Source organism: Polistes fuscatus, unplaced genomic scaffold (genome assembly GCF_010416935.1).
Source record: "Polistes fuscatus isolate 324 unplaced genomic scaffold, CU_Pfus_HIC Scaffold4, whole genome shotgun sequence".
Lineage (NCBI taxonomy): Eukaryota > Metazoa > Arthropoda > Insecta > Hymenoptera > Vespidae > Polistes > Polistes fuscatus.
The window spans coordinates 7059370-7083654 of NW_025113118.1; the positions used below are offsets into that span (position 1 = coordinate 7059370).

The 24285-nt window shown below is 35.9% G+C and overlaps 2 protein-coding genes across 4 annotated transcripts in view; one reads left to right on the top strand and one right to left on the bottom strand.

The window, feature by feature from the left end:
• LOC122520712 (protein artichoke-like) overlaps nt 1-24285 on the bottom strand; it is a 59767-nt gene that overhangs the window by 15635 nt on the left and 19847 nt on the right. The gene's annotated exons all lie outside the window — the stretch shown is intronic.
• LOC122520903 (maltase 1-like) lies at nt 12583-14315 on the top strand. Its single transcript, XM_043641221.1, has one exon. It carries the CDS (start codon nt 12583-12585, stop codon nt 14299-14301), a length of 1719 nt encoding a protein of 572 aa, XP_043497156.1. The 3' UTR covers nt 14302-14315.

Below are 24285 nucleotides of genomic sequence, written 5' to 3' on the forward strand. Positions count from 1 at the left end.
GTCGATTTAGGGTACCTTTGAAGATGGTCCAACCTTCGAAAGAATTTAATCTTTTTGCGAGAGAGAGAGAGAGAGTTTGTTATGATATATATAGTATTTTTATGGATTATAAATTTCTTATTTTTTTGTGAAGATAGATAAATTGATATTTTAATAATAAAGATTATTTGCATTTGTAAGTTATAAATTTATCAAGAAGAATTTAATTCGACGAGAAAATTGTTTGGATGAAAATCATATGGATTCTTAGGTAAAGCTTTTCGACGATGAAATCGTTTGAACCCAAACCCTTTTTCATATTCATTTTGCACAAACACACGCGCGTACGTGTCCACGTGGCCCTAAATTCTCATCCAAGTTCATACCTACCCAAACAGATGTGCACGCGTATTTACACACACACACACACACAGACACACATATACTTATAGAATATCCTTTTCTTGTTTGTATCGTAACGACGAAACTCTCGAATGGCCATGAAATAAATTTTTCCTTGATCGTCGAGGCAAGCATGTGTGTGGTTTTACTCCTTGTACGATAATTTTGAGCTTCATTTGACACGACGCTTAGGGGAATCCTCTCTTACATTAGATTAGGTTGTAATATACGTATGCATGCGTGAGCGTATACAATGTGTCACTCGTTGGAAAATGAGTATGAGAATGAATGCCGGTATTATTTTCAATTTACTAAATACAGTAATGTATATTTATATATATATATATTTATATATATTTTTTATATATTATATATTATTATATATATATTATTTATATATTATTTATATATATTTTTGTGTTGTTATTTTTTTGGATTTTTTCCTCTCGATTATTATTTCGTAAAGGTTTGCTTTTGACAATGTATTTTCATTGCGAAAATGTCGGGACCCGACATCAATCTAGAAAAGAATAATGGAAGAAATATGTGTACGCGTGATATCAGATAGTATAATATATCGGAAAATTAATGTAAGTCTACTCGTTGTTTTTGTTTTTGTTTTTGTTAAAATTTTAAATAGGGCCAAGATCTTTTTTGTTTCCTTTTTTTTTTATTCCCGTAATTACAACTCGTGTCGCAGTAAATAATATATCATTAGTGTTTCCTATATTATTATTATTATTATTATTATTTTCTTACAGAATTGAAACAGATTGGTTTCGAGAGTACTAACGGAATAAACTTATCAAGAATTTTTTCTCGCGTGAAGCGAACAAATTTAAAGAAGATAGTCGGGGTGGTGGTGGGGAGGGGGGTGTAGGTAGGTAGGTGGTCTAACAATAAGTCTTTCACTTTGTCGGCTATTTAATGTTCTCTCAGATACTAATTCATAGATAACTATTTGTCCTATTCTCCATTATTTTCACGAATCTTTCTCATTCTCTCATTCTCTTTCAACTTTCTGCATTGCAGATTAGAATTATTGTTTTAAGGAAATAATAATGCGAAAAGTTTTCGTTCGCGAGGTTTCTTCGAGCGTGCTTTTATAATAATGGTATTTTGTGGTTATAAAATCTGAAGTCTTTCGTGAAAAGAAAATAAAAATAAGAAGAAGAAAAAGAAGAAGAAGAAGAAGAAGAAGAAGAAAAATAAAAGGAAATGAAGAGTCAAAGGGTTGGTGGTATCCTTGCTGTTTCTCGCGTTAATTAATTTGTATTCAAGCCTTTACCACCCGCTGGCTAACGACGATGCTCGAGTAGTTCCATGTAACTATGTAATACATATATGTATATGTATATATGTAGATTGTAAATATATAAGACGAAGAAGACGATGTGGTTCTATGTAAGGATTAATGTCGCTGATAACGACAGTATCGTTGAAAACAAGAAGGGATATGCATGTACTTTACAACGTCGTTCATTTACCATCGGCTTATTCGTAATAATTAGTGTTAGTAACGTTGAACTTAATCGATTCGTTAGTTGCTTGAATCGTACATATATATATTAATTAATATATATATATATTAGTTAATATATATATAATATAATATAATATATATATATATAATATAATATATATATAATAATATATATTAGTTAATATATATATAATAATAATATATATATATTTTAATTAACAGGCAAAAGTTTGCAATCATTATATAAATCCAGAGAAATAGAATATTCTTCAAAATGAATTCAATGATTATTAGAATAATTGCAATAGATTTATATATTACAAAAAATAAATTTACGAGATCAGTAGCATTGTATTAGAATAAATAGATAAATCTGTATATAATAAACACAATTTTTATAATAACGAATAATCAATAATCTGTGATAGGAAAAATATAGATGCAGTGAACGATTATTGTATTTCAGGAATTCTTTATCAGAAAGTGTCAGAAACAGGAAAACTAGGGGTTAGTAGGACGATATTTCAGTTTCTTTGGGAATTGCAATTTCCCACATAGAAATTGCCTTTTTATTCTTTCTTTATCTCTTCTTCTTCTTCTTCGTTTTCGTATTCTTCCTTTATTCCTACCTTCCCTGTGTTGTAATTCAGTTTCGGAAATTCTCTTAATTCAGTAATCTCTACCGCGAAATCGGATTGTTCGGTTTCAGGCTTCCTTGGAATGGTCGTTGTACTATAACGAGAAACTCTATAGTATATTGCTCCTTCGTAACAGGATGACGTGCCAATTCGAGTAGCTAGGGTAGGTGTACATACGTGTACCTGTTCATGTTTTGAGAGAACTTTCTAACCGAGAACTTTCTTCATCGTTTCTTCTTGTGCTTTTTGTACGAAAAAAAAAAAAAAGAAAAAAATATAAAAGTCCAATAAGATTTTATCGTACTCGCTACACTACCATTGTATTTTATAAACATGCACAAATACAAGAACGTACACACTTCTATATATCGATGGAAAAGTATAATGTTGCGAAAACATATACAATTGTTCGTATTTTTCCACACGTGAGATAAGATAAAGAAATATTTTCTGGAAGTGAAAATGAAGTGATTTATCAATCGTCAATGATTTTTTCATAACATATACCAAGGAATACCCGTTACTTATCAATCATTTTATCATCGCGTTTTCGTCGAAATATACTTGTTAACATTTTAACAGATATATATTCTTTTCTTGATGTAAATAAACAAGAAATTCCAATATATTGGTGATGCATTAGTTATTACTTTACAACATGGTAACACGTTGTTACTGCGTGTTCGTTTTTAATCGAAGATGAGATAAGAGAAAATAAGTTGCACGTTATGGTAAGATGTAAACAACCTGAACGATGCTTGTAAAAGTATAAAAATACTATCAGTGCGAAGGTACTCGGTGTTTTTCCTCTCTCACATTCTCTTTCTCTCTTTCTCTCTCTGAGAGTAAATGCAAATTTCGTAGTACCACGATGTATCCGACACCTCGTGGCAACCCTAACGCAAAGGTACGCGCGTAGAATCCTCGTCGAGACTGCGGTTCCGTGGCTAGCTTTTGATTTATATTCGAGTCACGAAACAGGTGTGTGATTTATACCTACGAACAACAGCAGAGAGAAAGAGAGACAGGTGGCATTGCGGCCCAAAGTGGCGGCTGCTCGACACTTCGGGGGGAAGGGTGGGTGGTTGAATGTTGAAAAATGAACAGAAAAAATATTTGGGAAGAACAAAATATGGAGAAGAACATTTTTCGAACGTGGTACAACGTAATCAAGATTAATTAAATACTTTATCCGAAGTTCGAGACTTTGCGAGGACTTGGTTGTCGTTGTTGGGTTAGCTTGAAGTTTTTTTTTGGTTTATTAAAAATAAAAATATTCGATCGAACGATTTCTTAATGAAAATACAGGATTACTATACTACTGTACCTACTTCTATATTTAATTAACTTGTTAAATGGGACAGAATTACTCGAAGCTAAATCGAGTTCTTTTAGGGGGGAGGGAGGGGGAGGGGAGGTTCGCTGTCAACGAAGAAAGAACCCTCCCGTTCGTCTTACTAAAATTTCTTGAACATTACTTTAATGCTAGTACTGCGATAGACGTTAAGGTCTCATGGTACGGTTGTTTTAATCGTTAACTCGATCGTGTCCTTGAACGAAACGATAGAATGATTCTCTTGTTTTTAACTAGAGAAATTATTTTTTCTTTTTGTTTTTTCTCCTATTAATCAATGCTTACGAATCTGCGTCTGTTCAAGATTTCTTTCGAAGAAGAAATCTGCAAAAAAAAAAAAATGGGAAAGAACATTTTTTCTCAATTTTTTTACTTCGATAAAAAGTAACGCAGTTGGTACGTTAGAAAGAAAGAGAGGGAGAGAGAGAGAGAGAGAGAATTAACTTTTGTTTTTTCCATCGCAGGAAATTAGGCCGATCTTATCGCGAAAAAATAGAGAATACGATGGGGGTTTTTTCGATTTTCCAATCGACCAGATGTCGTTTACCATTACGATCATTTTTCTTCTTCTTCTTCTTCCTCCTTTTTTTTCCCAATTGCTTAAACAAGATCATTTCCTCGATATTGTTTCTGTTATTCTTATCGATTCCACTTTTTAAATTTGTTTTCTCGTTTCATTTAATCCAAGCGTAAAATAAAAAGCTTTCCGTTTCGTGAATTTTAAATGGTGGAGGGTGGGGAGGTTGGGAGGAGGAGGGCGAGCTTATGTTACGTTCACGAATGAATTTTAACCTGAACGATTTTTTCCTTAATTCATATCACAGAAATCCGAATGACTGTCGTTAGTTTAACGAGCTGCGTTTATTGCTGCGGTTTAAACCCACCCACATACACTAAAACCCCATCCGGGTATTATATTAAATATCCCGTATGGTAGCTTGCGAGGGGATCAAAATCGAAAGATGGGACGAATGGTTATGTACAAATCGGTGAACGGGATTGCGATTTGGATTAACGTGAAAAGCAATGACAACGAAAGAGAAAGAGAGAGATAGAAATAGAAATAGAAATAGAAACTTAGTAGGAGGAGGATGTCTTTCCTTAATGTCTCGTTGGAATTAAAGCAAGTGTTGTAAACTGTGTAATATAGTTTACGTATGATATTACCTACCCTCTTGAGCACTTTACAACCTGCTTCTATACACAATTCGAAATATTACAGTTATATTCTATCTCTCTCTTTATCCAACATTGTCTTCCATTAAATTAATAACACTTCCTATTACTATTCGAAATGTATTTGTTTTCTAAAAGGAAATGGCTTCAAAGTGAGGCCGAACCAACCTCGTGTTTCATGGACATACTCGTTAAACGTATTAGTGTGTTAGGCGCCATAAATTTTAACACCCGTTGGCATACTGATTCATAGTAACGCTTGATGGAACTCGACCATTTGTACAAATTCTGAGATACCTTTGCTTGAGTTAATTTGTCGAGTAAAAGGGAAGGGGTGGGTGGGTGTGGGTGGTTTGTCGATTAGACGTTGAAGAAATGTTCTTGTCTTGACGTTGATAACTCATGCTGAAATACAATTTTAATTAGGGAAATAAAACAACAAAATTGGGAATGTTTAAAAAGGAGAGAGAGAGAGAGAGAGAGAGAGAGAGATTGATAAAATGCGAGAAAACTTTTTCCGTTTCGTGTTGGGAGTACATTTTTCTGATATCGGTCAAACGAGAAAGGACACTTAATTACATTCATTAAAATAAGGTAGTGAATTCCGAATATAAATAAATGATTGAATATATGTGTATGTGTATGTATGAATTGAAATATTAAATTCGATGCTAGGTTCGAGTTAACAAAATTCGTTTCGATTTTCATTCTTGGTTGTATTAAATTAATTTCGACTGTTGTGTAAAAGTACGATGGAATTCGCGATAGTCGATACGCATTGTTATGTGAAAAATTCAATTGAGATTTGTCTTTTTTTCTTTTTCACTTAAAAAAAAAAAAGAAAAAAAGAATCGGAGAGAGAGAGAGAGAAAGAAGGGAAGGGAAACTGTAAAACGTACGAGATGACAAACGTTCTACGTTGTATATTTCTATAAGTATAGTTTGGAATTTGATTAATTTCATTCAACGTCAAGAGGATTTGCAGATTAACAAATTCTTGTTGGAAATTCGTAAAGTCCTTTTTCTTCTATATCTTTCTCTGTTCTCTTCTTTTTCATTTTTTCTTTTTTTTTTTTTTAAATTAATTTAATTCTTTTTACATTTAATCCTTTTTACACTCTTTGACGTATCCTTTATTTTTCTATGTATACAGAGAAAGTAAAAAAGAAGGGAGAGAAAGAGAGAAAAGGAAAAAGAAAGAGAGAGTTCGTTGCACTCAGTTCGTTGAAACTGTTTAACTCTCTCATTGCATTAGGTATAGCAATCACGAACGTTTTCATTCTCAAAATGTTTTAACATTCGAAGATTCGTCTATTACGTCTATTCTCAACCGATCTCAAAATCTAAACTATTTCCCTTTAAATTTCGTTCCTCGTTTAGGAATATTATTACATTTCCAATTATTTTTTTTCTTTTGCTCTACCCTTTAAACATTCAGCCTTCCTACAGCGTTAAATCTGTGTTATTCGACATTATATACGTAGCTCGCATTTTGATGAAAAGGAGGGGGGGGGGCGGTGGGGGTGGGGAAAAAAGCCGCTCCCCCGTTTTCCCTTTTGAAATTTCACATCGATTTCTCTGATTCGTGCGATCTTGCTTGAAAAGCAAGCTTGCGAGCTTCCCATCCTTCTGCCACCCCACCCCACCCCACCCCTAGTCCCATGAGAATTCTCGTTAAAAAGAGTTGAACGCGTTGATTCTCCGAGACGAATGGAGTAGCAGGAAGAGGATGTACCTTTCGAACAGGTAGTCGTAGTCCTCCCGACGAATGTGGGATTCAAATTAGGTAATTGCGGGGATTTGTTAAAAAAAAGTTCGTCGTTAATTACGTTCTTCCATCAAGAGGGTACTACTATTTTTATTCCGAGTAATTCGAAAGAACGGGGAGATGAAGGAGATCGATACGGTCTCGGAATCTTTTAGTTTCCTTCAAATGTATTATTACTCTATATTTTTATTCTCCCTTTTCTTTATTTTTATTTAGTTTCTTTTTCTTTTCATTTTCTTTTCTTTTCTTCCCCTCTTATTTGCATACCTTAAAATATATTTTTATTTATTTATACAGTTAGATCGTAGGTATATTCCTTGCCAGGTGCTACGTGACTGTTAAGAGGTAAATGGTTTTACAGATAACTCTAATCTCGCTATTAATCTTTTCTATCTTTTTATATTATTACCTTTATCTTGTTAGTTGGTGCTGTTTACCGTGTTTAGGAAACATTGTCGGGGATTTATATAATTATTTGTCTAACCCTTAAAAAGATAAAATAGTTAGATAATAAGAAAATATATGATATATTATAAAAATATATTAAAACGATTGTGCAATAATAATTTCCATTATCGTTCATTCGTTTATTTTGTATTTTTAATTTTGAAATATAACGCGTTACGTTGATCTTAATTCGTAACAACAAGCGAAAATATTTGGTCGGATGTATATTATTTGAATATTTTGTATGACAGAAGATTACTACCTGACACACGTTATAATATTTACCTTCGATAATATAATATTTACTTTTTCGATTAAACACATAACTAAGTACTACAATTTCATTTTAATCGACTTTTCGTCGATATATCGATCCTTGAAAAAAAAGAAGAAGAAGAAGAAAATTCGAAATTCCTCCGCATACATCACGAACAAGTTGTAAATTTGTACCATATGAGAACGAATTTGTGTCATAGTGAACGAATTGTATCACTAATTGCTTCCTCCCCATTAAGGGGATTCTCCAATTTGCGGAACGTGAACCAGTTGTTACGATTACTATTACTTTTTCTTCTTCTTCTTCTACTTCTACTTCTAATACGAGACAAACGAATGCAGCACACGTGCAACTACGACAACGATGACGACTACGACACGGTTAGAAGAAGAAGAAGAAGAAGAAAACGCGACGTTATTTAACGCTGGCAGCGACGTTATTTAAAGTGTGTCCTATATCACACAAGAGAAGCAAGCCCGAGCTCTTTCCTCTTTTATCGCGATTTAATTAATCAGTAAGTGCATCCCCTGTTGAACTCAATGTGGCTTTAGAGATCGTCCGCGGAAGGAACCCTCGAAAATTAATGGTAACGAGTAACGAGTCCTACAACTGTGTCTGTATATGTGTGTGTGTATGTGTGAAACTACGTGAAACTACTTGTGTGGTACTATGTACACATAGTTCATGTATCTATATATATATATATATATATACACACAAAGAAATTCAAATACGACTCTGTGTAAAGGTGAATTGTGAAGAAGGTTAGAATTACAATTAACGCGAGTCAATTCGCGATTAAACTGAGGAACATTTAAAGTAAACTCGACCGATTCGTCGAGTGGTACTCTTTATGGACGGGAAAAAGAAAATTTGGATTTTTTCTCAAATTAATTAATAACTTTCGTACTTTAGGTAGGTTGAATTCGTCGTGTCTAAGAGTTGAGCCCTTTATTGGAATGTAACCGAGGTATATGAGAGAAAGAAAGGAACGGAAGGGAGAGAAAAAAGAAAGGAGAGAGAGAGAGATATTCATTTTTAAAACCGGTAAAGGAAGGAAACGTTTACGTGTTTTTTTCTTTTTTCTCTTCTTTTCTTACTTTTTTTTTTCTTTTTTTTTTACGAACGATACCGAGTACTTGCCAGCTCTCGTACACGTCCTGGAAAGTAACTCTTGCGGATTGGATTAGAGTACCATTGGCTGTGACGACTCGGTTAACATTGGTGCATTTTAATTATGGTCACCCCTAGCTTAGCACTAGAAAACCCCCTCTTCTTTCCCCCCCGAACCCTCACCCTAACTTAACTCCCAGTCGACTTGTTTCTTCCAGCGCACTCTTCCTCGAGTATTATACGCCATTACGGGTTCCCGAGATTATTTCTACTAATTATTTTAATTACGCGTGCCTACGAAACGTTTTCCTGGGGTGAACGTTCCTAGAATCCAAAGTGTAGTAGTAGTAGTAGTAAAGGTTATGCCGCGAGCTTATGCACCATCCGCGTTGCTAAGAATCCTCCCCCTCCCCTACCACCCTTTCCATCCCCATTTTTGCTTGCTTCCAAGCAAATCAGAATGAAAGAGACAGATTATATAATTTTCTGACTTTTCGACTAGTTATTTCACCCCCATCCCCCCCACTTATTTTTCTATTTCGTTCAAATAACACCTTCGGACAAATAAATGTACTTTTTTTTCTAAAAGGTCAAAGACCCCTCTGCTCTTATAAATACTTTTACGTTTTATACATTACGTTGGTTTAATTTCTTTCTTTTTTTCGCTTTTACGGATTAAATAAAAATATATATTTTTTGAATCATTCGTCGGCAACCAACGAGAGATGATCTGATTTTGATTTTTACATGATATTTATATAAGTTATTTTTTAAAAATAATTTAACGTGTTTTATGGTGACAAATATTCAATGGTAAAAAACGAAAAGATAACACGACGACTCGTGCTAGTGAATAAATAATAATAATAATAATTATTATTATTATTTACGTTGATTTTTCATTTTACTTTTTCCACCCGCGTATTTTTATTTTAAAATTCATTTTTGGCGGCAAGAAGCAACGGTTAAGTTCGGTATAAAGTGGCAAAAGATGTTGTAATAGTTGGTGGTAAGGTTGAAGTTAAAGGAAAATCCCCGTGAGCCTCGTGAAACATTTTTCACGAGGGGGTAGTAGCTTATAAATAACGAACGTTTTGTCCTTTATTTTCTTCTCAAGACCCTTTTCTCTCTTTTTTTTTTCTGTCCCCTTTTTTACTTCAACTACAAACGTTTCAGTATCTCTTCTCTGATTCTTCTCACCCGTCACCTCCCATTTCGTTTCTTACATTTTCAGCTTGTTTCAACCGAAGTTATACACAACTACCCCTTATTTTCTTTTTTCGATTTACTTGCGAAAATTATACGAACTCGTACGTAGGTATTCATACACACACATAAACACATGTAATATATATTCCGGGCTTTGAAAATATCGATGTACAGTTAATTTGTTTCGTTGCGTGCAATGCGAACATATAAAATGAAAATCCAATGTAAACCACCGAAGATTTATTTTTATATTAATCGTGACGTTTATCGCATAGTTCATTTAGTGGTTCGATATTCTCGACGTAAAAAAATATTTTTTTTACGCGTATAGAAATCGACTGTTAAGAAATTTTTTGTTTACCATTTCTACGTTATTCTTCGTTGTCGTTAATTTCAATCAAACTTACGTTACTATTAAATCAAAATTTTCCTAAAATTCGATATAGTCCGTTGGCACTACGATGATAGAATTTATTAAACGTGTATATTATAAATAAATATTTAAAGGGTACTTTATATAACCCGAAAGCCTATTGATAGCAATAATTCACTCGAAACACCGTTTATTGTTTCGAGAATTAATTAGCGATCGAAACGTGGCGACTCGAATAAACTTGTTAGGCTAATTAATTTGCAGTATCAGAAGCACTTTGCATTTGACATTGCCGATCTCTCTATCTATCTTTCTCTCTCTCTCACTGATGTTTGTGGTTTCCAAATTATTCTCTCTCTCTCTCTGTTTCCAACGTTTAATATTCATTCTCTATTTCCAATAATCTACATGAATTATTATTGACGAAATATTCATCAAAATAATGAATGTGAGTTTACTGGTATATAGGAATCTTTGCAAAATGAATTTTTAATTTGTCGATAATTGATCTAAGATAGAAAACGAAAGGGAACAAATAAAGAAAAAGAGAAAGAGAAAGAGAAAGAAGATCCAACTAAGCGTCGAATGGCAGCGCGTTACTTCCGTGAACGAGGGCTAATAACCTGGGAAGTTAATTACGGCCGTAAACTGCGAAAGGGGTTTGTTTGACTACCCCATCGCACCAGGGTAGCTGACATAAGGTGCCCTCGTTACATTGGCCATGCCCGACACCCTACTACTAGACACCCCCCACCCCCTAACTCTTCTATCTCTCTCTCTCTCTCTCTTTCTATCTCTTTCTATCTCTTTTCCTTTTTACTGTGTTGCTCTTTCGAGACTATCGCCCATCGTGAAAAGCTTTCTCCTCGCCATACTCTTCAAATTCCAAACGAGAATCCCGTGAAAGTTGATTTAATGCTGCTACGAACTTTGACATCGTGCGAAACAAATGCGAACAACACGGCTCCGCCATTATTATTTCATTAGAAAATCCGATTAGAATTTATATTACGTTTCCTTTCTTGTCCTCCCGTTCGTTCATTTTCTTTTGCATACTTATGCATAAATCATATTGATCAGATATATTATTATATCTTAAGAAACTTTTCGAACAATTTCATATATTAATATATATCGCGAGGAAAAATAAATTTCAAACGATCCGATCGTATATTATTAAAGAATTTTTTTTTTTCTTACAATCCTTACGATCATAATTTAGTTTCAGAAAGAAGAAAATATGTATATATATATACATTAAAACGGTAAAACTTTGTTAAGATCTTCGTCGAATATTATTCGCGATAAGTTTAACGCGGTAACAGTGTAGTAACAGCCAAGGAAATGTATTCCTCTTTGCGAACCCTTTTGCGGGCTTCGTGAAAGAACAATGTTCACTTACTTCCACGCACTTTCTGAAAGTAAGTAAGAAAGTAAAATCTCCGTCGTAAGTAAGGGCCCGATCCAACCCACAAACCCACCTCACGTATAATTAGCTATAACCACGATAGCAGTTATGAGAGGGCAACGCTCGTAAACGTCTCGAACACGCGAGAAGGTGCGCAACCTCGATGTTTACAGTCTTTCAAATAGCGTGGCTGGCCTAAAGAATCTTATCGTTCCTATATTATAAAATCCTACGTTGTATACAGTTACGTTATTACCGAATATCATATTAGTTAACTTTTGTTTGTTCAACTATCTCACTTTCTTTTTGCTCATATTGTATCATGGATTTTCTTGTTTTGAATTTTTGTGTTCTTTTTGTATTATTATTATTCATTTCGTAAGTAAACTTTGAATTTTCCCCCTAATGTTAGGTTCACTTCATATAACTTTTATGCAATCTCGTTTCCTCGCGTCTACAATTTGTTGTATTACCAACAATTTATGAACTGACGAGAAAATTTACGTTTATTGCTCACGGACGAATCGTAAAAAGATTGAAAATAACCAAGTCGGAGGGTATAAATCATAACATTGATGGATTGCAAAAGTGAAACGATAATAAAGGGGTATATACAGATAAGCGAGATTCCGTTATTCATATTTTAACGCGAACAGATTTATCATCGCGAAGGAAAAACAATCAGGAATCTGTTTTTTTTTATTTTCTTTCTTTCTTTCCTTCCTCTTTTTTTCCCTTCCCTCGCGTAATCATACTCCAAGAATCCGGTATGCAAAAGGTTTATCTTTGACGAGGTACTTCATTTTGTTTTATCGATGGCTATCTATTTTTTCATTACAAGCGAAAGATAATATATCAATGTGTTTACCTACTTGACATATTTGTTTTTTTACAGAATCGATTACTATAAATGATCGATCTATCGTCTGATTTGAGTCAGTAACATAATTCGAAAATGTTGCGTACGTTGGTTAGAGTAGCATTCTTGGGCGTTTGCCTGATTTCCGTGGCATTGGCTGCGAACGATTGGTACAGGAACAGTTTGATCTATCAGATTTATCCTAGAAGTTTCAAGGACAGCAATGGGGACGGTATAGGTGATTTGAACGGTATTACGAGCAAATTGGAACATATCGCGGATATCGGGGCCGATGCACTTTGGTTATCGCCGATTTTTACGAGCCCCCAAGCTGATTTCGGCTACGACATATCGAATTTCACAGACATCAATCCCGAATACGGTACTCTGGCAGATTTTGACAAGCTCGTGGCAAAAGCAAAATCACTCGGTTTGAAGGTATTACTCGATTACGTGCCAAATCATAGCTCCCACGAGCACGAATGGTTTAAGAAAAGTATCAAGAGGATTAAACCGTACGACGAGTATTACATTTGGAAAAATGCGACATACGTTAATGGTCAGAGAAGACCACCCAACAATTGGCTTTCCGTATTCGGAGGATCCGCATGGGAATGGAATCAAGAACGTGGCCAATATTACTTCCATCAATTTGTTGCCGGTCAACCCGATCTCAACTACCGTAACATGGCTTTGGATCAAGAGATGAAGAATGTTTACTCCTTCTGGATGAACCGTGGGGTCGAGGGATTCCGTATCGATGCTATTAACCATATGTTCGAGGATCCGAGATTCTTGGACGAGCCATCGGCAAACCGTCCTGACCTCCCATCAGACGATTACGATACACTTGACCACATTTACACGAAGAATCAGAATGAGACTTACACGGTACTTTCCAGTTGGAGAAAATTACTCGACAAACATTCGGCCGATACGAAAACCGATTATAAGATGATACTTACGGAAGCTTATGCTGATTTCGATCTTACGGTTAAATATTACAATGCCGGTTCAACGGTACCATTCAACTTTATGTTCATAGCAGATCTCAATAACCAATCTTCGGCTGCCGATTTCAAGAGATTGATCGACCGATGGATGAACAATCTTCCTTCGAGCGATACGGTTGGCAATTGGGTCGTTGGCAATCATGACAATCATCGAGTTGCCAGTAGGTTTGGAATGAAACGTGCAGATAAAATGAACATGTTGTCAATGGTTTTACCTGGGGTAGCTGTTGTTTACAACGGTGACGAAATAGGTATGTTGGACAGACCTTTTACTTACGAAGAAACAGTAGACCCGGCCGGTTGTCAAGCAGGTCCAAGTAGGTATCACCTTAAATCGAGAGATCCGGAAAGGACACCGTTCCAATGGGACAGTACTACGAGTGCTGGTTTCTCGACGAGCAACAAAACTTGGCTTCCGGTTCATTCAAATTACAAGACCTTGAATTTAGCGATGCAAAAGAATAGTCCTGTCTCTCATTATAAGGTATTTAAGGCCATGAGTGCGTTGAAGAAGAAGCCTGTTATCAAGAACGGATCTCTAGAAGTTATCCTTGTTACCGAGAAAGTTTTGGGTGTTGTACGTAGGAACCAAGGTTCGATCGTGGTTCTGCTGCTCAATTTCTCAGACTACCCTGCTCAAGTCGATGCCAGAACGTGGTTGAACATTCCCGAACAACTTGTAGTATATATTTCTAGTGTCGGATCTAAGATCAACACTGGTACTAGAGTCAATACCGCTTCTTATATTTTGCCCGGAGCAGCTTCCGTTGTTCTTGTATCCCCAAATGTCTTATATTATTAGTTCGGAAAGAAAACTTATCACGGTATTAATATTGATTGTCTTAAGAACAATGAAATTGAATCTTGTGTATTATGTTATTTATAAGTATTAAGTATTAATTATATTATTATTATTACTGAGATATAATATAACGTTGTTAAATTGTTATTTTCGTTCACTTTACAAATTGATCATCAAATAATACATTGTTTATTTAAAATCGTAATAATTGTTTTATCTACCAACGCACCTTTTTTTCCACTTTCTAACAAAAATCCATCTTATTTCGTAGAAACACTTTTCGATTCAACGAATTCGGCATAATACGCGACGCGTTTCCAGCTTTCAGAGAATCCAAAGCTTCGTAAATATTTATAATGAAGATATCTCCCCGCGGATAGTAGTAGTAGTTTCTCTCGTCAAAAGTATAGATATAGTGAGATCCTTCTAACAGTGTACCATCCGTATTCCGTCGCTTTTGCCTAATTCCTACGATCTCGTGGAAATTCAATTACACTTATAAATTTTCGTAACTCCGATACTTTCCCCTAATTCCTTAGCCCAGTTATTACAGTTATTATCAGAGTTTTCATTTTCTCTCTGTAAATTCGTGCCAAATGAATTTATAATATAAATTCGAAACCTTGCTTAAAAAAAAAAAAAAAGAAAATAAGGAAAAACTATCAAGAAAATTTACGTCCAACCGATAATTCGTGCAATCTGAACGTGCGATTATTTAACTACGCGACACCACAATCTTAAACGTTTTAAAATTGTTCTCGTTAGTATTCTATAGCAGCGACGGGTAGTGGTGGCAGCGGCGGGGGGTGGGAAGGGATAAAAAAAGAGAAAGCAGAAAGTTTCGTACGAGTTCGTCGACCTTAAAAGATGTACGTTTATATATTTTTTTTTTCTTTTTTTCTTCAAAACGAAAAGAGTCGAAATAAAAAGGTAAGGTAAAGAAGTTGCGACGTTACATTATATACGAATTCGACGGAGAAAGAAAAGAAAGAAAAAAAGAAAAAAAATACAAGAGACATATAAATGGGAGGGGGGGGGTTAGAGAAAGGAAAGTGCACGCGCACGCGTTAAAAATTGTATGCGTGTGCGCGTAAGTGTGCGTTGGTGAAAAATTTCAAGTTTTCATACACAACATCCGCATACGCACACACACACACACACGTACAACTATCCAGCGGACGCGCAGCACCAATCACGCTGAGTGCACATTCTTCAAGCTTCTTTCTTTATACCTAACTCACTCTTCCTCTCGTTTTACAAGGAGACAGTCGAGAGAAGAGAGACCACCTCCTTCTTCCTCCCCCTCCCCCTCCCACTACCCCATCCCTTTCTCCTCGTTTCCATACATATACCTACCCCATTCTACTTCCTTCTTCTTTCTTTTTCTTTCTTAGACGCGATGCAACTTGCATGCATTTGGAGGAATGCCTTTACATGCATATCTACACCCGAGAGCACGGCCAAGATCGTTCTTTCGCATATTCAATTTTTCTATCTATCACTCACTCACTCACTCTCTGTCTGTCTGTCTCTCTCTCTCTCTCTCTCTCTTTTTATATTTTCTTATTTATTTTTCTCAACGAACAATTTATATTAAATTATATATTCGTCGCGTATCTAATTATATCTTATGTTAACGAAATAATAATTCAACTTGGTCTTAATTAATAATACTCTTGGTTCATCACCTCTCGTCAAACCTGATATCTCACTTCCCATCTCTCAAGCTTGTTCTTCCCCGTGTTACTTCCCTCCCCCCCCCTTACTCTTCTAGTTATACATACGAATATTCTCAGTTTTCCGAGTATATTTACTTACTTTGAACTATATCAACTCACATATATATATGTATATATTGTATATACGTGTATGTATATATGTACGTTTTATTGATTAAAACTTCTGACGTTCGTCAAAGTGTTTTCGATCTTAATCAACGATACTTAGTCGAGTGTGGGATTATATTTATCGATTTCCTCTCTCTCTTTCTTTCTCTCTCTCTCTCAATTGTAATCGTTTACTCTCTTTACACTTCCTGTCTTTCCTTGTTGAAAAACGTAGATATTTGTTATCGAGAAATTGCTGAAATAAACGAACACCATTGCCGTATTTAACGAAAGGACTAATTTTAATATCATAAATCGTGTTTAATATTCGTGTATGTATATATACGTAATACCATTTGTATAATTATGCAGATGATATATATAATGCATAATCTTCATTGACAAATAAAAATATTTTCTCTTCCGTTTATAATGAATATTAAATATTTTATACAGAGATGTAGTAATTTTATTTTCATTTTATTCGGAACGACTATTTAATCATTTATTATATTTTTATTTGATTTTTCTTTCCTATTCCCCCACCTCCTCCTACCCGCCCACCCCTTTTCTGTTTTTTCAATTGCAGAAACTTGTCTTTATTTCGCTCGAACAAGCTTTTTAAGACGATATTATTACTGGTGACACTTGCTCGAAAGAGATTTCTCGAAACTTTCACTTCGTCACTTCATATTCCTTGCCAAGTTAGACGCGCATATTCTCTTATTCGTCTCTCGCTCTTTCCATTTCTCTCTCTCTCTCTTTCTCTTTCTCGTTTTATTCTCATTTTATTTAATGTAAGAGGGAAACATCGTACGACGGAGTGCACTTTAAGAAGGACTCCGGACACTTTGAAATTCACTGGGAAAATAGTAGACATTCTTTGTTATATTGTATATTTCGTGCAAACGTGTATCCCTTTTTATTTCATTTTTTTTTTTTTTCAGATTTCTCCTTGTCCCAATACATTTTCATGTTTTAAAGATGAAAGAAAATGACGAAATCGAGCATACAAATTCCCCTTTCCCCGTACTTTGGTTCTGTGATTTTGTCAAAAGCATAGAAAGAGAGACAGTCATTCTTATTCCTCGGAGGTAAGCAACGTTCCTCGCATTCTCTGAAACCACCGGAAAGTTTCTTCTCGTTTCTATGTATGCGAGAGTGTATATATGTATTTGTGTGTATGAGTGGGTGGAGAAGAAGAAGAAGAAGGATGGAAAAAGATAACCCGCAGCGTCTTAATTAACGTTGCGCCCAACTCATTCGGCTTTTCATCCTTTCCCTTACTTCGATGCTGGGGTTTCTTTATCTTCTCTTTCTCACTTTCTCACTTTGTAGGCCGGTCACTAGGGAATGTAATTTCAAAGGGAATACGAACCTGATATTCCCTAGATTTCGTTTTCCCCTTCTCCCCTTCCCTTCCGTTCCACTCTTTATTCCTTATTCTCCTACTCTTTCGTTCTTTACACTCTTGTACCTTTTCAATACCACTCACCCCCGCTATCCGTCCGTCACCCTTCTTCGAAAACCTTCGGTAAGGGTTATAACCGCATCAAAGAGCTTTCTTAAATCGTAACCGTGGAGGACTTTGAATCAAACGAATGGTTATACTACATACTGCACTGCCTTCGGAATCATTTCTCTTTGCTGAAGCTCTTTACTTTTATCTAACTGGCAAGAAAAAAGGAATCATCCTTTGTCATTTCTATCCCCCCGTTGATGAAATCCACCGCCCCAAGTAACACAGAGTCGACGACGACCGCGATTTTCGAATGAAAACTAAAAACTACGTAATAATATACTCGTTTGACTCGTTCGATGATCCCGTGGTTTTTCTCTCTTTTTTCTTTTTTTTTTTTTTACCAAATTTTCCATTCCATCTGTGGGAACATTTTTGTTCTCCGTCCAGATCTTACTTGTTTCTTTTTTGCTTCCCTCCTCCTACCCCCCCTCTCCTCCCCCTCCTCCTCTCGCTCGCCATTTTTTTTATTTTTTATTCGTTCTTTTTAATCCGCGCGCTTTTACAAGGAAACCCAACGAAACGTAGTCGAGGACCGTGGTACAAAGCTACGCGAGCGGAAAGCCTCGCATCGTTTCGCTCGAAAGAACGCATAACTTCGGTAAGTCGAGGCTGTTAGTTGTCGCGTTTGCTAAAAAACATTTAATTGCAAAGGCACGTTCGTTCCTTCCTCTTCTTTTTCCCTCATTTCATTTTTTTTCTTTCTTTCTTTCTTTCTTTCTTTCTACGCGTTTATTACAGTTCGAAGTTATCCGGTAAAATTGTATTTGTGCATTTTCAACGCGAATCAAGCGACACGATTAATGAACATTTTCTTTTTTCTTTTATATCTCTCCCCTCTTCCTCCTCTTATTAAAATATGTCTATCGCTTAATCCATTCATTCGTTCAATTAAACATCGTAATATTTGTTTCGTTTAATTCTGTGGGATGCGAGCGCCTCCAAGCCAAACACTTAAATAAGCATTCGTGGGAAGATTGGACGGTGGGCTCTGGATAGCTCAATGGTTAAAGAGCAGTCGTCCGGAAAGCGGAAGATCCGGGTTCGAGTCCCGGTCCAGTCAGTTCAACTGCCCAATTTTTTTCACGAATCCTACAATTCTAATTATTAAATCAGATCAATCAAATTTGTTTGTTTTGTAAGAAGAATTTAAAAATGAAGTCTCGCGAGGGTATAGATAATTCCTTTAATCTTCCTTGAATAATAGCTTGAAATGTAAACCTCTTCATTAAGACGCAAATCATTGGGAGAAATACAGTATTGAAGTTTAACGGAGATTCCGTTGGAAGGGTAGAGTGTAGGCTAGGGTAGGTAGCTAGCTAGCAGATCGTACGGTTTGATTCTACCGGACAATCTCCGATTGTGCCGCAAACATACGACCGAGAGGATTGTTATCGCGTGTTACAGCAGCAACAGGAGTAACAACAGCAACACCAGCAACAGCAGTAGCAACAGCAGCAGCAGCAGCAGTAGCAATAGTATACCATTGCTAGCTTTAGTATGTAGAGAAGGAGTTGGTTGACGGAGGAGAAGGGAGGGAGTGAGTTTAACGGGGTCGCTAAGCTATCGCCATATTGGCAAATAGTAAATATTGCCCTACCTAATTGTGCAGCCAGTGGCAGTAGCGATTTACACTGTGCTTCAACGCACGGCATAAAACATACCCCCTTAGAGAGAGAGAGAGAGAGAGAGAGTGAGTATCCGAGAGAAACTGAGGGACTGAGAGGATAGACTAGGATGGAATGAAAAACAGCATATGAAAGAAAGAGAGAGAGAGAGAGAGAGAATGATTACAACCCCTCTTTGCTATAGTGTCTCGCTTGCTGCATATAACCCGTGTTTCTATTTTACTTTTTCGCGTTACTATGAGATAACTACGAGAGGAAGAGAGATAGAGAGAGAGAGTTGTTCCCTGAACACGGGGGAGAAATCGAGTAACGAATATTGCCCGGTAGATTTTATGCGTTGCTCGAATCCAATTACTCTGAATAATTTATAGCCGAATCACGGGGACATTAATGACATCGACTCGAATTAGGCAGGGGCTTTTCAAAAGTGCTATCGGCACCGATCGAAATACTAGAAGGGGGAAAATGCTTCCGAGAGAGCTTCGGTGTACCGATTGTCAGCGGTTAATTGGCACGCTGCTCGTGGGTATTGAAAGAGATAGAGAGAGATAGATAGAGATATAGATAGAAATGGAAGAGAAGATTTTGCTTCATTCTAATTGCAGATTCTCTCCATTGACGATTAATCTTTTAAGCGTGGCATTCACTTTTATTCAACTTTTCTCCAAGTTCACGTATATATATGTAAGTACGTCTTTTAATCCTTTGAATTGCAACTCATCTCAATTCAGAGCCCATTAAATTATATGTAGACTCCTTATATGCAGCAGATATGTCGATTTGTTCATTTCAAATATACTTTCGTTGATATTAATAAATATTATATATGTGAAAAAAGTAGGGGGTATAAAAAATATGAGTTTAAAAATATTTAATATTTTTTTTTTATTAATTTAATATTAATATTAATTTAAAATTTAATATTAATTAAAAAAAATTAATTAAATAAAATTTAATATTAATTTAAAATTAATATTAATTTAAAAATATTTAATATTTTTAATAATAAAGTAGATACTAATGCACGTAGACAGATGGATTTAAATCTATGATACTGGGGTTGGGGTGGGGCTGGGGGGGGATAAATCCGAAAAGTTACGCGTTAAAGGCTAATTGTAAAATCTTTGATAAACGATTGCATGTAAGCAAAGGTCAAAAAGATTGGGGCGAGCTTTTCTCGACGATGAATAGGAAAACGCTGCTGCTGCTGCTGCTGCTGCTTCTGTAGATAGGAAAAGTTAAAGAAAAGAGAAAATAAAGGAAGAATAAATCGACCGTTCCACCCGTTTTCTCTTCTTCTTATTTTCTTTTTTTTATTTTATTTTATTTTCTTCCTTCGTTGCTTTTCGAAGAAAGCATTCGTTTGCCGAAAAGTACGAACTATGTTGGGATATAAGGTTCGAAAATTTTCTATTTAATACGTAAACCAAGCACCGCGTTTATTTGTTTGGGCAGAATTTAGAAAAAGAAAAAAGAAAGAAAATAAATAATCGTCTTGCTAATGAGAAGTAAAGATTTCAACGTGCCAACAGCGGCGTCTACTCCTCTTTTGCCATCATTTTCTCTCGGTGTTAAATATATATATTTTTGTTTCTATATAGTTTTTAATAACTACACGTTAACATTTTCTTTTAACGTTATACAAATAAACGATTACATTTAAAATCGTCGACGAATCATTTTCCTCCCCTCTAGTTTCAAAGTTTTTCATCCTTTATCGTTATTCAACTTAAAATATATATAAATTCGTTGATAATTCGTTAAAATTACTTGAGTAGAAAAACAAATGAGGATTTTTCCCTTGTTTACTTTTTTTCGTATTTTAACATTGTTCTCTTATTTCTTGCTCAAAAATGTTGCCTTGAACTATTACCAGCAATATTGTCGAATTTCATAGTAAATTTTCTCTCTCTTTTTTTCTCTTTTTCTCATGGAATAGAATAAGTGTACCTAAAATTGTTACGGAGATAGGTATGCGAAAGGAGTATCACGATGGGGGAGCAGTAAAGGAAGGAAAGAAGTAGACTGGGTGGGGGTGGGGAGGGGGCTGCCTTGTGAAGTATTAGCCACTATTTATCTGTTAACTTTCCATTCTCCGCCCAACTCTTACCAACGGAAATACTGCCTAGCGATGTTAGCTAGCCACGAAGAGAAGGTAAAAGGAAAGAAAGAAGGAAGAAAGGAAGGAAAGGGCTGAGAGAAAATGCGGCAAAACGTGAAGGCTAAAGATATAAAGAAAGCAACCCGTATTACTTCTATTTCTCTCTTACTCTCTTAAACCCAACCCTTTCCTCCCTTCCTACCCTTCCTTTATCCCCTCTTATCGACTTTTGTTCGTTGACGTAATTTAAATGACGCATCAGCTCGTGAATTAAATACGATACGATACTCGTTCATTTAATTTGTTTATATTTTAATAGAGTAAATAATAATAATTAGATGTAATTGTTGATTCTGTTGTTGGTCGCTATGATAATCGTTTTAAACATTAAACCTATAACGATTGAATTTTGTACAAGTTATGCAATGCTAATTTGTAACAGTTCAAGAATTCTTATTGTTTAATATATATATGTGTATATGTGTATGTGTGGTGCAGTGCAACAGTGATAAGATAGCAATGGAATCCGATCCTTTGTGTGTTCAGTCTTTGTTTCATCGAAGACGATGTCTCATCGAAACAGTATTGGTACTCCTACTCGATCGAAACAGTACGAGTACTCCTCTACTCGATCGAAATAATAGAAATGGAAGTACCGTTCTTCTCGTTGTCTAAGAATATCTCTTGTATATTTGCCGAAGGGAAATTCGCCGTCGTATTTGTCGAGATAATCACGTGTCCTCCTAGTGTAAATATTATTACACAAAGCGTTATCGTACGTGACAAACTGTTGATATCTTTTAACCAAAAAAACTAACATTTTATATTCGTTATAATTAATTATTACAAATAATTATATCTTTCGATTACAATTCTATCTAACAATAATAATAATTGAATCAAATTCATTGTCATCCCTATACACAAATAAATGATTACAATTGTATCGAAGATATATATATATGCACGTAGGACTACCAGCAGATACACTATCATTCAAATATGTGAACTTGCTCATTCAGAGCAAGTACGTGGAACCGAAGTGCTAGAGGAGACGAAGGGAATGGGTTGGTTAGACCGTCAGGACCGTATGGAGTTCGCGATGCAGACATGGTTAACTGCATTAGCTCCCTTCGGTCTTGTTGAGCCTAGTCGGCATTGGGAAAGGGAGAGTAAGGGAGACAGGCTGGTGGTCCTTTGAGGCTTGTGTGGGTGCCGAATACCAATCAGTTATGTCAATTGGCCCCAACAAAGTAATGAATGGTAATTGCAAGGCCACCGGCTCGCACGCCTGTCCGTCCTTCCGTCCTTCCGTTCGTCCTTCCTTCCGTCCGTCCGTCCGTCCGTCCGTTCATCGCACCCTCTAACACCCGATTTCCAGAATCCCTTCCCCCTGCCCTTTACCTCCGATATACAGGGACAATCTACCGGTTCTAACTGCAAATCTCCCCCTCCTTCACCCCTATAGGTACTGGTAACCAGCCCTATCCGAACTTCTCCCATGTCACGTTCCGAATTCGCAATTCGAGCTTTTCCCATCGCTTTTAAATTCATCTAATCGGATTGTCGCGCGAGCCCACGCGTCCAAATCACGCCACTTAATCACCGTCGTAGTCGAGCAAATCAATTTAGAATATATCCCCATTGGCAGGTTTGTAGTTTCGCAGTGTCATACGTATGATTCCCCTGTCTACCGTGCTATATGATAGTACGTCGTTCGTGTGAGAATTTTCGGATCGTTAGTTTGCAGGTGTGTACGAATCTATGAGGATTTTTTTTTTTTTTTTGTGTGTTCTCTTATCGTTATATTGTTAAAATATTGTTTTTTTTTTTTTTTATAGATCGAATCGAATTTCTTTTCGGATTATTTTCGCGCGACAACGAACTGCGCTTACACGACGATATGATGGAGTTTCAACAATTATATCTAGATTTTATCTAGGAAATCTCTGGTTATTGAAAAAAAAGAAAAAAAAAGAATTGATAAATGGGCTAAGGTCGTATACGGGATTCCCGCTATATAATTTTATCGAAATCTCGTTTCTCCCGATTAATTTTCGGGATAGGAATTTTGCGATTGTGTTGGCACGAATAATCATTCGGATCGGGTGCTAGCAGGAAAATGGTTTTCCGTTTGACGCGTATCGCGTTAAAATAATTAAATTCCCTGTTTGCTGACATTTTCTTTCAATATATATATACATACATACATATATACAGATGCATATATTGACATACATACATACAACAGCGGTATACGTATATGTATGCATGCGTATATACGTATATGTATTGTATCTATGTATATGTATAGTCCGATTACTGTTTATGATCGAAATTGGTTTATGTGGACATTATCGTACATCCGTAGGCTACCTGCAAACAGAGAAGAGAGTACTAATGAAATTCGTGATATCGATGGGAACCGTGAGATACCGGTAAACATCCAGAGATCGCCGCGCGAAATTGAAATTTGTCACTTTGATGCTGTTTGCAACCATTGCTATTTCAGGATCATTGGAGAGCTTCTCCCCCCCTCTCCCCCCTATCTCTCTCTCTCTATCTCTCGTATTCTCTCTCTTCGAATGTTAGTGTCTCTTGATTTGAATTTCTGACGTTTGTCTCTCTCTCTCTCTCTCTCTGTCTCTCTCTTTCTCTTTCTCTTTCTCTTGATACTCGGTCAATAGTCTTTGACACGCTTTGATTGTCAACAATGCAATTATATTTTGTTTAATAAACCACCTACCTCGTCTACCTTTAATTAATAAACGATTTCAATTTCTTCGAATATAATAGTTTGATTAAGTTTTTTCATCAATTTTAACGATTTCTTTTTTTTTTATTCGAGAAGGGCTCGAACGAAACAATTCGTATTATTACGTAAATGAAAGTATTTCAGGAAGAACGAAT

What these genes read in the sequence shown, in the direction of transcription:
- LOC122520903 (XM_043641221.1), top strand. Translation starts at nt 12,583, where the DNA reads ATGTTGCGTACGTTGGTTAGAGTAGCATTCTTGGGCGTTTGCCTGATT.